Source organism: Trifolium pratense, linkage group LG3 (genome assembly GCF_020283565.1).
Source record: "Trifolium pratense cultivar HEN17-A07 linkage group LG3, ARS_RC_1.1, whole genome shotgun sequence".
Classification (NCBI taxonomy): Eukaryota; Viridiplantae; Streptophyta; class Magnoliopsida; order Fabales; family Fabaceae; genus Trifolium; species Trifolium pratense.
Window position 1 is genome coordinate 2,685,081 of NC_060061.1, and position 17,884 is coordinate 2,702,964.

Genomic DNA, 17,884 nt, shown 5'->3' on the forward strand with positions numbered 1-17,884 from the left:
TTGTAAGAATGAAAATATCACATTTATATTATAGACCAAATTCATTGAGTAAGAATGCAAATATCACATTTATATTATAGACCAAATTTTGTAAGAATGAAAATATCACATTTATATTATAGACCAAATTTTGTAAGAATGAAAATTATTTTTTTGTTATATTTAAGACTAAGGGGTATTGATTTTTTGTTTCTGGTAATTCTTATTGAGTTGAGATCCATTAGCCCACGACCGTTAAAAAAAAAAATCATTAGCCCACATGGCCTATACGAGCCGGGTCGGGCTCGTTAATGTGTAGCCCAATATATAATATTTGGGCCTGGCTAAACTGACCCATATATATAGGCAGGCCCAGTGGGTCGAGTTGGGCCGAACCGGGATAGCTCCATATGCAGGGGTCGGAGTTTGAATCCTGGACACCGCACTTATTCACCCCTTGAGGGTGAAATTTCTATTCACTAAACTACTTAACTAAAAAATATCAAAAAGAAGTTAAATCTCATCAGTTTATTAGGTGTTCATTATTTTGGCAGGCTAGACTCAAACCTAAAAAATATAAATGCGCATAATCAAAATATATTAATTATAATTTACTTTTTTTTATAAGCTAATTATAATTTACTTAAAAATATACAATGACAATAGCTTTAATAAAACAATTTTTTTTAGCCTGAAATAAAAATAGTTTAAATAAAAACAAAGAACTACAAAGACTTCATTAAGTTGATAACTTTTAATAACACAATAGTTTCAGTTATATTTTAATAATATTTTATAACAAAATTTTAAAGGGTCGGGATCAAATGACATCAACTAGTTTGACACCAAATGTTACACCTTTCAATAACGTTTTAACCGATATAAATTGTATAAAATCCACCGTTGGATTGAAAGTTTATATCCTATAGATCATTTATGTAAAATTTCAGAAAACTCCAAAATCATTTGATATGCTATTGCGACACTGATGGTGGCTCTGCAAGTGCACAGAATCGCAACCAAGTAATAAAATGATAAGTTATCGTTCTCCACAAGGATTGTGCCAAAATTACCAGTTTCGCTTAGGAATTTAGACAGTTTTGCATTCGCTTTGTTGTTTAGAGATAGTTGTGCGGGTAAAAGTAAATTGTAGGAAAGTAAATGACTGAAAAATAAAGTATTTAAAAAAATAAAGATTTGGTCAATTTTTGGAGACGCCCCTGCCCGTATTGGATCGAGTTTGAGTAGTATATTTATAGCCGTTTTTAAATAGAATTTTTAGCCCGACCCTAAAAAGTCATGTGGTAGTTGGGGCCGATCTGAATAACCCATTTTGACATTTTACAATGAATCTTACCATCAAAAAAATAAATTATTCGGTGAATATAATTTTTTTTTTTGTTTATAATAGTAATTGAAAGTTTTTTTTAACACAATAGTAATTGAAAGTTTGTACATGGATTTAATGAATTTAAATATAATATTGTCTTTTATAAAATCCACTTGTTTGGTTTAGTGGTGTTGGCTTGAGTCCTTGAAGTACTATACTCCTCTCAAGGTCTCAGGTTCGATTCCCCTGGTGCCAATTTCCCCTGGTGCTAAGTCTATACAGAAAAAAAAACTCTAGTTTTAAATAGGGACTCCCGCAAGTGAGCGGTGGGATTGATCTCATTGAATTAGTCGGTCATAGGTCTGGATACTAAGTTTTAAAAAAAAAATTATAAATAAATACATGGATTTAAAATTATCTTCTTGTTTTTGGTGGCGTAAAATTATCTTTCAATTAACCTGTTTTATATAGTTTTAATAATTTTAAATGAATTATTGCAACTTACTTACGGCAACAATAATATAACGAGAGGATCCGGAAAATAATAATAATAATAATAATAATAATAATAATAATAATAATAATGAAAGGTGAAGAATGTAGGGGACTAAATAATGTTGTCTTATGCTAAAGGGGCGTTGCCCCGTTTGTTTGTTCATAAAATAAATAGTACTGTACTGTGATCTGCTAAATTTATTAAAAGAAAAAAGCTTATAAAAAAAATGTGTTATGCAAAAATAATGTTGGGGAGAATAAGTGCTTTGGAAACATTTCGTAAAAAAAAAAAGTGCTTTGGAAACATAAAGTTTGTTGTCAATAAAAAAATTGAACATTAATGTAAAAGAGGTTAAAATACAATTACATAAAATACATTACTAATATTAAGAATTACACAAATTTTTAAGTGGAATGAAGTTTGACCATCATGGTTTTGAAAAGTCAGATGGGCTACTCTACCCAATTCATTGGGATGAGTAGTTAAGAATTTGCCAACGAAAAATTACTAATTCACATTTACCACGCCAAGTCAGCAACATTGAAGGAGAAGAGAGGATGATGGTAGACGGAAATGAAAGGGTAGAAGCCACCAAGAATCATGGAGTGCATGTGGCAGCTGACATGGATGGTTCTCAAACGAAAAAAAAAATTATCGGCGGGTCCTGGCAAGCAGGCCTGCCGAGAAAAATGAGTATTCTCAGTTGGAACTGTAGGGGCCTAGGCAACCCGAGTGCAGTTCCTACCTTACGTGACCTCGTTTGGAAGTATAAATCGGATGTCATTTTTCTATTTTTCTATGTAAAACTCTTGTTCATGCAAATAAAATAGAGGAAGTACGTGTTCGTTTGGGCTTTGACGGATCTTTTGTTGTAGATAAGATTGGACGAAGTGGAGATCTAGCTTGTCTGTGAAAATCCCCTTTCGAATGACACTTGATCAACTATTCAACCTATTTTATCAACATGGAAATTCTTCATCAACAAATTCCAACTTGGCGGTTTACGGGTTTCTATGGAATCTCGGATTGTGAGAGAAGAAGAGATTCGTGGGACCTTTTACGGACTCTGGCACAAGACAACTTTGATGACCTACATAAAAATAGAAGGAAAAAAATTATATCATTAAAATAAAAGTCAATAATCCCGTAGTTGTTATTAACAACGTCATTGACAATTTTTACCAAACAAACTAGTATTAGATTGAGATTTTATGAGACAATTTTGGCAAAAAAAAGTATTGATGATTTTATGAAATTTTGTTTGACTATATTGATTTTGTGAGATTTTAAAGACTTTTTTTACAAGACTTTTTTACGATCAAGATTTTTAACACATGATTTGAATGAATTTTGAGAGATTTTTTTCCAAAGACTTTTTATAATCAAGATTTCATAATACTTTATATATTAGGAAAAATTTGTATATTTAGAAAATTTTAAAAGAATCAATAAATTTTAATAAAAGAAATTATATTTTTTTGGGAATGCAAATATTTAAACAAAAAAATAAAAAACCCTTACTTTTTTTTACGTATATGTTTCTGATCACCAATAAAAAGGTCACCACCATTGATGAGAAACAGAAGCAGATGAATGTGACGAAAAAAATTCGTTTGCCGTAAAAAGTTGTAATGAATCAAAAGTTTGTAAAAAAAATGTAGAATTTGTTAAAATATTTTTTGCAAAAAAACATATTTGATAGGTAATGAAGAAAGAAAAAAAAAACTGATACAATGATGATGAAAGTAAAAAGTCTTGGAGAGTTTGAAAAAGTCTCAAGACTTTTAGTGAGATTGTTGAAAAAGTGAACAAAAAGAAAAGAAGAAGAAAATCAGTGATGATGAACCTATAAAGTAATAAAGAAGAAGAAATTTGATACAGTAAGTCTTGGAGAGTTCAAAAAAGTCTGAAGCCTTTTGGTGAGATTGTTGAAAAAATCTATCAAATGTATTTTCAACTAAAAAGTGTCTCAAAATCCATTTCAAAGAAGAATCCATCAAAATCGATAGACTTTTGAATACCGATAGACATTTTAAAAGTAGTAATAAATTCCAATTGAAGCACCGAAAAAAAATAAAAAAAATCATGTTTGTCTTACTTAGATACCACAAGATTTATTGAACTTTTGTAAAAATTTAATTTTTGTCATAAAAAATATTTTAAAATCCTATGAAAATTCAATACATCCCCTAAATAGAAGTGGTGAGGGATAGAGAAGTGAGAGTGAAGTGATGTAATTAAATGTGTGGTCGCTACATCCATCTGAGGAAGCAGCTCTCAACCCTGGAGCCATTGATGGCATCAAACTTTGACTTTCTCAGCCTGAAGCCTTATACGCCTCCTTCGTGGGCATCCCACCTCGACCCTATACCTTCTCATATAGTCTCTCTTGCCCATGTAAGTAATTAATTTCTATTATTTTCTAACCTTTCAGTATAGTTTTCCTCCTTTCTCTAATAATAATAATCAATCACACAGTTCTTGTTTTTGTTGTTGTTGTTTAGTCTCTCTTGCCCATGTAAGTAATTAATTTCTATTATTTTCTAACCTTTCAGTATAGTTTTCCTCCTTTCTCTAATAATAATAATCAATCACACAGTTCTTGTTTTTGTTGTTGTTGTTGTTGTTGTGTGATATGATGTTATCAGCTTCCGACTCCAATTCACAGATGGAACCTTCCCAACCTGCCACCCAATACGGAAGTGTGGCTCAAGCGCGACGACCTTTCAGGAATGCAATTGAGTGGAAACAAAGTAAGGAAATTGGAGTTCTTGATGGCCGGTGCAATTGCTGAAGGTGCCGACTCTGTCATTACAATTGGAGGCATCCAAAGCAACCATTGTCGTGCCACTGCCGTTGCTGCTAAGTATTTGAATCTAGAGCCTTTCCTTATCCTCCGCACTTCTAAGCTGCTTGTTGACCAAGATCCGGCCCTCGTAGGCAATCTACTCGTTGAGCGTTTGGTTGGAGCGAGCCTTCAACTTATATCCAAAGAAGAATACGCACAAATTGGAAGTGTCGTGCGTCTCCTCCTTACTTCCATTTCATTCCCTTTCTCAATTTTCATTCATTCCAACTAACTAACTCACTGCTTTTCCTTTCCTTTATGTTAGACACTTGCCAACCTCCTCAAACAAAAGTTGATCAAGGAAGGGAGGAGGCCATATGTTATTCCCGTTGGCGGATCAAACTCTCTTGGAACATGGTCACTCTCTCTCTCTCTCTCTCTCTCTCTCTCTCCCTCTCTCTCTCTCTATCATTAACCTCTTCTCAATTTATTCTTGTATTGCCTAATTAAACATGATTTTTATCTTTTACATGCTGTCCTCGTACCATAGTAGTATCGACTCTAGATTTCAAAGCCCTGATATTGTAGGTTATGCTTGCTCATGCCTTCTAGGTTGAGTTAGGTCCAATCCATTCTAAGCTCTTTGTTAACACATCTACTAGCTGATTGTTCAAAAGGAATGTAAGTTGTAGTTATCAAATGAACAAGCAATATTTATAGTCAATTTATTGTCACAAATCACATTGTAATTGTAGGGCCTTTAGATTGTATCTTCAAATCGTTCAGTACAATCTTCATTCACAATGGCTCATAAATTATTTGTGTCTTTGGAGGGAGGTAAATGTAAATATCTTTGTTAGTGCACTTTGAGCCTTAAGGTCTTCCCTGCCTTGGACTGGGGGTACCATCCCCTCACCCTAAATTTTAGTATCCCAAAAAAGAAAAGGAGAAATCATAGCAAAAATAGGAATCAGATCATAAATAGGCGACCCATGTTCAGAAGCAAAAACTGAGTAGGAATTGAAAAATGACACATTAGACAGCAAGAGCAACCAATTTACTATGATGTTGCTTATGAACATGAACAAAGAAAGAGACACGACCAAACACTTGGGACTTGAGATTTTGCATGATAGTAACAAAAGAAAAACATGTGATCATAAACTAAACATGACTAACATTACCTAAAATACAAAATGGGATCTGACTAATCCAATAAGCAGCACTTAGTGTTGTTTCTTCTTAGTTTGAGTTAGGGACAGAGATTTGGAAGAGAATGGCTCAAGAAACTTCAAACTAAGGGCGGCTATTTTTCTCTGTCACTCAACTTTGTTGTGTGCTGTCAACACATGTGATTTCATAATGGTGTCATGTTTATTGTTAAGCTTGAAAGACAATGATTTGCATATTCTTTATCATTTGTCAGAATTTATCCATCATCAAGAAAATTTAAGTTACTCGAGTATAATCATCACTTGATGAAACAAACTATTTCAAGCCCCAAATGTAAGATATAGGGATAGGATCCAAAACATTAGAATGAATAATATCAAATGGTTGAACACTTATATTAAAACAAGTAGGAAAATAAACACATGTTGTTTATCAACTTGAAAAAATATGACATTTGAAGACTCAACAAATTTTTGTAAAAACGAAGATGGAAACGCAGACATAATTACAGGAAATGGAGGATGCTCAAGATGCTAGTGTTGAAGCCAAATTTGTGAGGCAGGAGAGAAAGACTCGGATGGGAAGTAGGAAAACAACACCTACAAATCATCTTGTTTGTCAAACAAGTTAGCAATTACAATGAGAAGTGAAAAATTTTACTCTGCAATTCTAATCACAAGTAAGCTTATGAGTAGATAACTAGATATTAGGTTATTAGAGAGTGTGGGATTTGTAACACAATTTGTAATTTTAATGAAAGTTGCAACTCAATAGTTACGAGCCAACAACAAGAGCATGAGAACCACCAGCAACAACAAAATAATGAATACTTGGAAGAAAAGTATAGAATTAAATGTCACGTGGTCAGTGGCATCAGAGTCGAGAATCCGAACATTCTTAGGGATAGAATCACAAACAGTAAAGTATTGATAGCACAAACTCTTACGAATCATTGCTAGAGAACAAGATACAAAAGGCTTACTAGAGTCAGTCAAATAGAGACTTCAAACGACCCAAGTCCTCCTTACTGAGGGACGGGGAGTCAGTTCTCCCTTTTTGGGGCCTTCGGTATCATGAGCCAATGTGGTAAAATGTGCTTGATTTTAATGTTTATCCTTGAACGCTCCAGCTTGGCTAAGAATATGCTCCTTCTCATGTAATTTGAATGAACTTTTGCTTTGAACACCCTATCCTTTTGCAGTGTTCACAAGAGAATTTCTCGTGACTAGGCTTGGATAATATATGATCTTTGTATACTTCTTTTCCCTGCTGCTAATGCTGACCCATTAGAGTGCTTATCATCAAGCATGACATGTTGGTTTAAATTCTCATTGTGAACAGTGTAAAATACCGCAGTAAGGGTGAGAAAGTTTACTTTACCAAAATCTGCACCCGGAAGAGTCAACCTTGGTGCTCAACCCTGATAGACAAGAACTCAAAGACCCTATCCCAGTCAATGAAGGTGTTTAGAGTGGAAGTATCCTTGCTGCACTCCATCTATAAGTTTTGGTACTGATCCAACTCAAGCCGGAGTCCATCGATAATTTTAAAATACTTTGTATCGAAAGACTTCCTTGCTTAGTGTTGAAGATTTTCACATGTGGATTTTAGACCCTTGAGGTGCACTCAGAGGAAGAATCATCATTCACCCACAATTGGTTCTGCCATTGAAAAAGAACAGAAACACGTTAGCTACGAAAAAAAGGAATAACAGCCGTTAAAAAATGCCCCAAAAAAGCATCTCAGAATACTATTTTGACTTCCAAAGAGGAGGCGCCAAAGAGAAAACTGGGAAAACTTTGTGGGGGACAGCAGGGCGTTGCAAGCTCTGGATGTGGTTGCCGGCACGAAAGCAACGGCTGACGGCGGTAAACAGTGGCTCTATGCAACAAACAAGAACTTGTTTGACCAATTGGAAATAAATGGGTACGGAATGTCTCAAAGGGCTACCAAGAAGGCAACAAAGAAAGATCATAATGAAGGCGGCTGGGATTTTTATTCAGAAGCCACAACCCCAAAACCAGGAGCCTGTGATACCACGTGGAAAAATATTTCTGATATTATTTCAGTTGCGAATAGAGTACAGATGCTAATTTGCATATATTGACCACTCTACATTTAATGGGCCTGGTTAACGAGCCTAATAGAATATTACACATAATTATAGACTATATGTCTATTTATAACCACATGAATATCATATTCTATCACAATGTTGAATTCTCTAACTTTCACGCTCCAAATGTCCTATGTTCAGTGTGTATGTCGGAAGGGGGATATTAGAATCAGACATAGGCTAAGTATATGGCAAAACTCCTTTCAAATCAATGGTTCTATTATCAAAGGAATATATACTCGGCCACTGGTTCTTTTACCATTGTTTACTATGTTTTCAAATCAAGCGAATCAAGCGAATGATAGAAACTGGTACCCAACAGAGAAATTTACTAATAATAATAGACTTTTATTGATGACAAAATAGAACTACACAAGGAATTTCCAAGATATTCGAGAGTCTTGGGTCTCTCCCTCTCTTAAAAATGAGTATTGGGCCTAACTCAACCCTACAAAACCGGCTTGTAAGGTGAGGATTGCCTCTAGTTTATAAACACTTAGTCAGGCCATCTCTCAACCGATGTGGGACTTCTTAACACACACCCTCGCGTTCAGCGCTATTGGGCTTGGTACGCGGATATAAATGGTAGGTGGCCCGATATCGGGTGGCCCAACGGATCTTGGAGAGGCTCTGATACCATCTTAAAAATGAGTATTGAGCCTAACTCAACCCTACAAAACCGGCTTGTAAGGTGAGGATTGCTTCTAGTTTATAAACACTTAGTCAGGCCATCTCTCAACCGATGTGGGGCTTCTTAACTCCCTCAAAGAATTAGAGAGCTTGGTCTCTCCCTACCAATCCTTTACCCAAATAACAGAATGCCCTCCCTTTCCTCCAACTTCCCTATTTATTACAATTCATAAAACACATAATAGAAACTGCACACATAACTGTCAATACATGATAAAAACTGCACATAACTGCCATAACTACTATTATAAAATATAATATTTATTTAATTTATTTAATAATGATAGTCTAACAATACTCCCCCCTTTGAAATTCACCTTGTCCTCAAGGTGATGGATTAAATAAGTGTCCACCAGGGTTCCATTATGTCCATTTTCCCCCTACTATGAATTTCTTGGCCCAGATCAGAACTGCTTTGATACCAGTTGATAGAAACCGGTACCCAATGGAGAAATTTAATATTAATAATAGACTTTTATTGATGATAGAATAGAATTACACATGGAATTACCAAGAAATTCGAGAGTCTTGGTTCTCTCCCTTCCCAAGAATTAGAGAGCTTGGTCTCTCCCTACCAATCCTTTACCCAAATAACCGAATGCCCTTCCTTTCCTACAACTTCCCTATTTATTACAATTCATAAAACACACATAATAGAAACAGCACATAACTGCCATAACTGCTTTCATAAAATATAATATTTATTTATTTGTTTAATAATAATAATAGTCTAACAATACTCCCCCCTTTGAAATTCACCTTGTCCTCAAGGTGATTGATTAAATAAGTGTCTTCCAGGGTTCCATTCCATAACTTGAAGTACAATGAGAGAGCACTGTGTGAAACATGAAAACTTATGCCTGGATCATATACATTGTTTTGGTTGGTATTTTTGACCCAAAAACAAACCATGGCAGCAGTAGACATTTACAGCGCCAGTTTGATCAAACCAGAGGACAATCTACCCATCACCAAGAAGGAGTTTGGATCTGGAGGCTTGGGCGGCAGCAACGGTAGGCTATCCAACTCGAGTGAAACCCACCCCTCTCCAGTTGTTGTTCTAGACAGTCTCGCCCTCGATTCAAACACAATACTCACACCATGTTCATCAAAGTGTTTGCCTGTACTACAGAATTGGCACAAATCTGCTTTGGTCTCTTGTTGATTTTCCACCATGATGACATTCACAGGGGAATTTTCTGCAGCCTTTTCTACTGTTGTGATTTCTAACTTTTCCTCATTTTTCTCTTCTGTTATCTGAATAAGAACGGAATTTCCTTGGCCAGTTTCTTCTTGTTGAAGGTTGAATATGTGAAGCGTCGACAACTCTGATCCAATTTAAGTTCCTCTTCTTCATCGGATATAGGTAGAAGGTCTCTATACTCTGGCTTAAAATGCCAAAGTAGTGCAACCAGAAACGTTCGCCAACTTCCTTGTAGATGGCGTCCACTCCACCAATTCCACCATATGAGAGCATGGTTTCTCAAGGCTTTCACCGCCTCCTGCAACTTCTCATCCTCCGGTGTACAAATCAACCACCAATACGCATCACCACTGCCATCAAATTGCAGCATGTCCATTATGTCCATTTTCCCCCTTACTATGAATTTCTTGTTCGAGAGTCTTGGGTTTCTCCCTTCAAGAATTAGAGAGCTTGGTCTCTCCCTACCAATCCTTTACCCAAATAACCGAATGCCCTCCCTTTCCTACAACTTCCCTATTTATTACAATTCATAAAACACACATAATAGAAACTGCACATAACTGCTATCATAAAATATAATATTTATTTAATTAATAATAACTGCTATCATAAAATATAATATTTATTTAATTAATAATAATAATAATAGTCTAACAGCGAACAAAACCAAATCTTTGTAATTTAATGTCAGGTTAGACTGTGATATGAACTTTCAAAAACCAATTCTTCATATACTTGCGGTGTTTATAGAAATATTGATCTTAAAATTCTAGTTGTTGTTCTTCATATTATATGTAGTTAGGTTTTGTTAGTAGGATACTCTTTTACCATGGTCTAGATACTCTCTTCATCCAACATTTTAATATTTTTATACTAGAAAAGTATTTGTCGTGAAATTGGTGAGGATCTGGGGTTGGAAGTTTTGAATTTGAACTGCAGAATAGAAACCAAGCTTCTTGCCACAAGAGGGATCCCCTTGAGTTTAGTTATTTTACTTTGGTTTTATTTGACATTCTTATTCTTATATAGAATTTGTAGTTCTGTGTGTCTAAGTAGACACTATTCTCTTTGTCAAAAAAAGTAGACACTATTTATAGTATATAGTAATATTACATTTAAAGCTAAATGATATGATACATCAACTCTAATCCAAATAGCATCAATCTAGGATTCTATATTGCTGTGATTCAAATCCTATTACAATAAATACAAAAAATTTGATTCTACCATTGATTAAAATTCTATTCAGGGGCTACATCGAGGCAATTAGGGAAATTGAGCTGCAAATTCAAAGTGGAACAAGCAATGTCAAGTTTGATGATATTGTTGTGGCATGTGGCAGGTTCTGATCTTCTGGATTATTTATATTTTCCTTAGCAACCATCCTTTTCCTCTTGATTGAATTCTCTTTATGTTGAAGGAGCTTGTTTCTATAACAACTTTTAGGCATCTTATAGTATGCATGATGTATTCTAGAGAAAATAACAAGTTGTCAAGTTCCCTTTGAAAGTGTGAGTTTAATATAAAAATTCAAGATTTGGCCGTGAAAAATTGTATGGTTGTGCTTTCATGTCATAATTTACTACCAAACTTCCCAGTGAATGTGAGCTTAAGCTGTAATATGGTGAAAGAACATCATCTATTAAATCATGAAGTGCATTTTCATCTACTAACAACCTACTTTTGTTAATTTCTAGTGGGGGCACAATTGCTGGTTTAGCACTGGGTTCATCATTGAGTACCTTGAAAGCAAGGGTATCCCTTCTACTTAGAAGACTCACGGTCCAATTTTTCACATGATGCTTATATCATTTATGTGTTTCCTGCAGGTGCATGCATTCTCCGTTTGTGATGACCCGGATTACTTCCACAACTTTGTTCAAGGCTTGCTTGATGGACTTAAAGCTGGTGTTAACTCTGGAGATATTGTCCACATACAAAATGTGAGTGTATCGGTAAAAATAAAGTGGTAGTTGTTAGAAGTCCCACATTGGCTAGAGATATGGCATAGATAGCCTTTATAAGGGTAGTGCAAACCTCAACTCTCAAGCTAGCTTTTGTGGTTGAGTATAGGCCTCCCAAATTCTAATATGGTATGAGAGCCTATTCTAGATCTATTTGTTGTTTGTTGTGGAGACCTCCCATATTTAGGCCACCCGTTGTTGTTGATTCCACGTTCCAGCTTGTTCAGTCCTGGACGTGAGGGGGTGTGTTAGAAGTCCCACATTGGCTAAAGATATTGCATAGATAACCTTCATAAGGATAGTGCAAACCTCAACTCTCAAGCTAGCTTTTGTGGTTGAGTATAGGCCTCCCAAATTCTAATAGTAGTGAACAGGTTTTCCTTGATTGCTAAGATGTATATGGTTCTTTTTGTGAAAATATATACATATTGGTTCTTATTGAGAAAATCAATGATCACACTCCAGCAGACATAATGTGCTTGTGTGACAAGTCATAACATGAAGGTTCTTAGAACACATGTCTATGGTCTAAAAAACTTAGTTCATCATCTGGCTTAGCTATTATTTTCTTATGATGAAAATTTAACTGTTTACAGGCCAAGGGTCTTGGCTATGCAATGAACACTTCTGAGGAGCTTAATTTTGTAAAAGAAGTTGCTGAAGCTACAGGTGTTGTTCTTGACCCGGTATACAGGTATTTATTCGACCCACGTTGTATATTACCGAAGTGCTCTTTTGGATCACTTAGAACTCCTGTCTCATTTTTTTCCCCACAAACAAAAGGCCATTCATTGTGCATCACACAAATATCTTGTTCACAAACTTGGTAGTTTCCTCCATCTTATTATAGTAGGATTAGCTCTACTTATTAATTATACTATTCTTTAGTTAGTAAAATGAGTAGTTCCTTGGTTAGTGCAACCAGTAGGCCATGTAGTATATCATGTAAAAGTTGTGAAGATGCAACAGTGGAAAATTGACGAACCTTCTGGATAAATTACAACAACTAAGATGAAGTCTTTTCTTTTAGTGGATTAATCAACACTGTAATACTTTATCGTATAGATTAGTTACCTTTATATCTCTCTTAATGGTTTAATCTACAGTTTTTTAGGTATTGGTTTGTGTTCTCAGGCAGTTTACAATCTTCAGTTTATGGCTAATATTCATTAACCTTTATTTATGGAAAATAAGTCTGGTGGAAAAGGTTGTGAACTTGGTGTAAAACATTTCTACACTGAGTGGTGATGTGGCAAAATAGTTTCCATGCCAACCTACCAACTTCTAATCACCCTTACAAAAGTGGGTGATGTGGCAAAATAGTTGGTTTTCATTCGGTGTTAGTGTAAAACTTTTTAACTGTTTTACATTAACCCGTCCTTTAAATCCATTCTATATTACTAAAACTTATGGATCTTTACCTTTACCTTTAATGGTTTTATCTAAAGTTTTCTTAGGTATTTGGTTTGTGATCATTAATTCCTTCTTATTGTTTCCTTAGCATGTGAACCAAACTTATGATAAAAGGGAAAAGAAAAGTTTGATCAGGAGACTTAAACGTAATTAGATGTTTTCCATTGAATCTTGCTGATTTTACTTAATATTGTTTATTGCTTCTCAGCGGTAAGGCTGCTTATGCAATGCTGAAAGATATGAATGAAAATCCAAAGAAATGGGAAGGGAGGAAGATCCTCTTCGTACATACGGGTGGCCTCTTAGGATTGTATGACAAGGTCGATCAGCTGGCTTCTTTTGTAGGGAATTGGGAACGAATGGATGTTAATGAATCTGTTCCCAGGCAGGATGGAATTGGAAAGATGTTCTAGAGAAAGAAAGAGAAAAACTTAAATTGGTAGCATCTATTTCTGTATATCTTGCTCCAAATAAGTTAAATTTTATTGCAGTGCCAACACACTGAATCCTGAAGTTGACATGTGATAATAAAATGCACAAAAATAATAGGTGGAAATGATAATTTTTTTATTAATGTATTTTAAATTTCAAAAGTATTGTAACAATAGACTAAATTTGAAGACTTTATATAAATCCTCCAATATAATTATTGCGTTCGTCCGAATTAAAAATATTTTTTTGTATTATGAAGAAAAATAAATTTCTCTGAGAAAACAAAATTGTTTAGTAAAATTAGGTTTCAAAGGTTGTTTCAGTAAAAAAAAAATTGACCCTATTTAATCCCTTTCTTTATATATTTTGTTTATCTTATTATCCATTAATCATTTGGTATGATGTTGCATATTTTATTTGTTGTGAAATATGCAAGAGGAAGGAAAAATATGAGTGGATAATGAGCATCACATCACAAATTAACAATATAGAGAATTATGAAATTAGATTCTCACCTTCAACATTTCTCTATCTCTCTCCTAACATTTTATTTTTCTCTTAATGTCACTCTGTTGATAATTTTATTATTTTTTATTGAAGAGAGATCAAGATTAAGAGGGAGATTAAGTGTTAGGAGAGAGATGTAGAAGAATATTGAAGGAGATGATTCAAGCCCGAGAATTAATGTGAAGACAAGTTTTTAGATTAAAGTTATTTTGATGAAGACAAATATGTGAAAAGAAGAAAAAGATTGATTATGTTCAAATGCTCAAGGTTGAAGAAATTCAAATTATCAAATGAAGATGTTGATCAAGTTATGGGGAATAATCTTAGGTACAATATGCAATTCATTGTTATAAGCTTTAGTTGCTCACAAACATTCATCTAAAGCATGATTTTCATCAAAAAAAGGTTTTTAACTTAGAATTTTTTTCAAGTTTTTAAGCAGGTAAATCGATTTACCTTAACAGAGAAATTGATTTACCAAAGTTGAATTTTTGACAAGGAAATCGATTTACCCAATGCAATTTTGAAACTTTTTTAACCTTAAAAAAGGAAGGGAAATCGATTTCCCTAGTAATGAAAATCGATTTACCTCTACATCCATTTGAAAATTCTCATACGTAAACACACCTTTTCATTATGGAGAAAACTTACACACAGTTCCTTACCTCCTGTTTTTACTATTCTCAAATCATAACATGACACGTGTATCACTTTATCCACATCATCTTAAGAAACTGAACGGCGTGAAATTTTTTCCGTTACCCCTGTTAAACCGCACTATCCGTTTTCCAATCAACACCACATGATAGCCATCACACACGTTTTGTAGCCTTTCCAATCTATCAAAATTCAAGTGTACCAAATTACCTTTGCAAACCTCATCTCCGGTTGGTGCTTACTACATCTTTCCAATGGTCATGCGCAGGTACTCACCCTTCATTGCATTTGACAAAATTATTGTGGGGATGTATCACGCAGGAAGAAAGCATGTGTTGTGGCTTTTTCTGGGTGTGTGAACGAAACGAGAACAAGCATATATAAATAGGGGAGGCTAAGAAATAGAAGTTTTCAAGGATAACAAGTTTGGATTTTTAGTTATGGATCGTTTCATGTTTTTTTCAATCCGTGAATCTGTTATGCCTCAGAAGAAGGAGATTGTTCTCCATGTTGTAGCCATTGTCCAATCTCATGGTGTGTCGTGTTAATTTGCAAGAGACGGTGTCAAACAGAGCAACAGAAGAGTTAACGCATTTAGAGGAGGTGTAATTTATTATTTAATAAAATAAAGAAAAAACAGGTGTCATGTTATGATTTGAGAATAGTATAAACAGGAGGTAAGGAACTGTGTGTAAGTTTTCTCCTTTCATTATTATACCTCTTCCAAATTATTGCAATTGTATTTTCAAAGAAATGTCATTTTCTATATAAATATACATCAGAATTTTCTCAAAAACAAGGAATCACTTCATTAACTTTTCATAACAATTCTCTGCAAATATTTTCACAAAACTCTCTGAAACTGTTCTACATAATTTCATATCAGATAAAAATTTCCTGAGCACTTAGAGTTTATCATTCTGAATTGTTATATTGAAAGTGAAAACAAATTATTGGAATTTTGTTGTATCAAAATTTGTACTCAAACTCTTGTATAAAATTCAGATTAGTGTGAACATTTTTTTTTTGAATCAGCAAAATATGTATTAAATATTAGGCTAAATTGCACTTTTGGTCCCCTAAGTTTCAGAAAATTGCGATTTTGGTCCCCTATGTTTCAAAATATCACTTTTGGCCCCCTATGTTTACCCCCTTTTGCAAAAAATTCATTTTGACTAAGTCAACACTGATGTGGCAAGTCACTTAAGTGACTTGGCTGCCACATCGGTTTTTTTTTTTCTATCTAATAATTAAAATAAAAAAAAAATAAAAAGGAGAGGAAGGGGAAGGAATAGTGACTGAGACAAATAACTTTGGTGAGGGATCAAAGAACCTGTTCCATCGGTGTAGTGGCTAACAAACAATTACATTTTTTCTTTAACGGCAAAAAATTTCGTTAATAAAAAAATGAAACAGAGTATAAGTTGTCAAATTTTGATGCTAGTCAAACCATATATATCCTGAATCAATTGCTGGCAAAATTTTAGCAACAAAACAAACATGGCATAAGCCTACAACCAACACTAAAACAAGCTAATGAAAACACGGCTGCAATGGAAGAGAAGGAAAAAATTGGAGAGCAGGACATGAGTGGAATTAGAGCAGATGTAGATGAAAATGGGAGAGGTGATGAAGGTTGAGGTTGATCAAGATGAAGTTGATTAGGTTGAATGAGTGGAATCACATGGCTTCTTCCTCTCCTTTTTTTATTTTTATTATTTTTTATTTTAATTATTAGATGGAAAAAAAGCTGACAAGGCAGCTGAGTCACTTAAGTGACTTGTCACGTCAGCATTGACTTGGTCAAAATTGACCTTTTGCAAAGGGGGGTAAACATAAGGGGCCAGAAGTGCTATTTTGAAACATAGGGGGTTAAAATCGCAAGTTTCTGAAACTTAGGGGGCCAAAAATGCAATTTAGCCTAAATATTAAAGAGTGCTTCAATGCACAAGGAGTACATAAAGTCACTAGTGAAAAAAAAAACACAAATAGAATAAAGAGCTAAAAGGAAAATACAAGAACAAAAAGGAGTGGCACGACATTGAAAGAATGAAAGCACCCTCACTAAAGCAGACCTCTCTTCTTTACCTTCCTAGACAAAGCAATGGTTCTCTATTCCATTCGTAATAAAGGCAAGAGCCAGAATTCAACTTGCTTATCCACCATTTTCCAGGAAGTTACCTTAACCTCTACCACCAGTTCGGTAATATCAGTACTGCAATTCTCAAAAATCATCTTATTCCTTTGTCGCCACAAATTCCAAACAACAACGTTCCAATTCATCACCAAACCTTGACGCTTCTGTTTACAACCAGGGGTAGCCGCAAGAGAATTTAACATAGAAAACATATTATGTGGTAACATGAATTCCAATCCTAGCCAAGATAGAATCTTTCCCCAGACTTGTGTCGCAAAACGGCAATAAATGAAAGATGAATTGAGGTCTCTGCACAGTCGCGACACAGCACACACATCTTGTCACCAGTATCGTGAATGATCTGCCTTCTGAACAAATTATCTCTCGTTGGGATCCTGTCGAGAAGCAGCATCCACGCAAATCCCTGTGCTTTGGACGATGCTTGAGATTTTCCAGATTGATTTGAAAGTCGTGGCGTGGCTTGTTCCGTTGCAATATTCGCCCTTTCCACTAACAACTTGGAAACCATCTCATAAGTCGACTTGACTGTAAACACCTTGCTATCCAGAATTGTTGGAAGCAAGAGAGTGAAAAAGAGAGGATTGTTCTCTTGTTTCACTTTGTATAACGGGAATCACCTTGTTGTCCACGATTGTTGGAAGCAAAAAAGTGAAAAAATAGAGGATTGTTCTCTTGTTTCACTTTATAAAGATCATGGTGAAATCTTTTACAGGGTGTGAAGAGAGTGAACGTACCATTAGGGGAACCACTATAAATCTCTTCTCTTTCCCGCTCTCTTTATTTTTCTGCACTTTATTCATATTATTCACCACAAACCTTCAAGAAAAATAAAATTACCATAACATCCCTAAAAATATTCAATTAGTTATAAAACCTAATTCAACCCCCTCCTCTTAGGTTGCACTACAATAATTACTATTACAAATGCCTCTAGTCATCTACTACACTGCCATGGCACCGAAGAAGTTTTAAAAAAT

General features: G+C 34.7%; 1 protein-coding gene across 1 annotated transcript; it reads left to right on the plus strand.

The window, feature by feature from the left end:
• Positions 1–3,954: 3,954 nt before the first annotated feature.
• On the plus strand, positions 3,955–13,803 carry LOC123913546 (putative D-cysteine desulfhydrase 1, mitochondrial). Its single transcript, XM_045964325.1, has 8 exons — positions 3,955–4,202; positions 4,454–4,825; positions 4,919–5,010; positions 11,026–11,118; positions 11,474–11,531; positions 11,606–11,719; positions 12,337–12,434; positions 13,362–13,803. Exons 1-8 carry the CDS (start codon positions 4,047–4,049, stop codon positions 13,564–13,566), a joined length of 1,188 nt encoding a protein of 395 aa, XP_045820281.1. The 5' UTR covers positions 3,955–4,046; the 3' UTR covers positions 13,567–13,803.
• Positions 13,804–17,884: the final 4,081 nt, after the last annotated feature.

Bases quoted from the DNA above. Each gene is read 5' to 3' on its own strand.
- LOC123913546 (XM_045964325.1), top strand. From the start codon at position 4,047: ATGTGTGGTCGCTACATCCATCTGAGGAAGCAGCTCTCAACCCTGGAG. The intron at 4,826-4,918 runs GTGCGTCTCCTC...CCTTTATGTTAG, and splicing joins ACGCACAAATTGGAAGTGTC to ACACTTGCCAACCTCCTCAA. The intron at 11,532-11,605 runs GTATCCCTTCTA...TGTTTCCTGCAG, and splicing joins TGAGTACCTTGAAAGCAAGG to GTGCATGCATTCTCCGTTTG.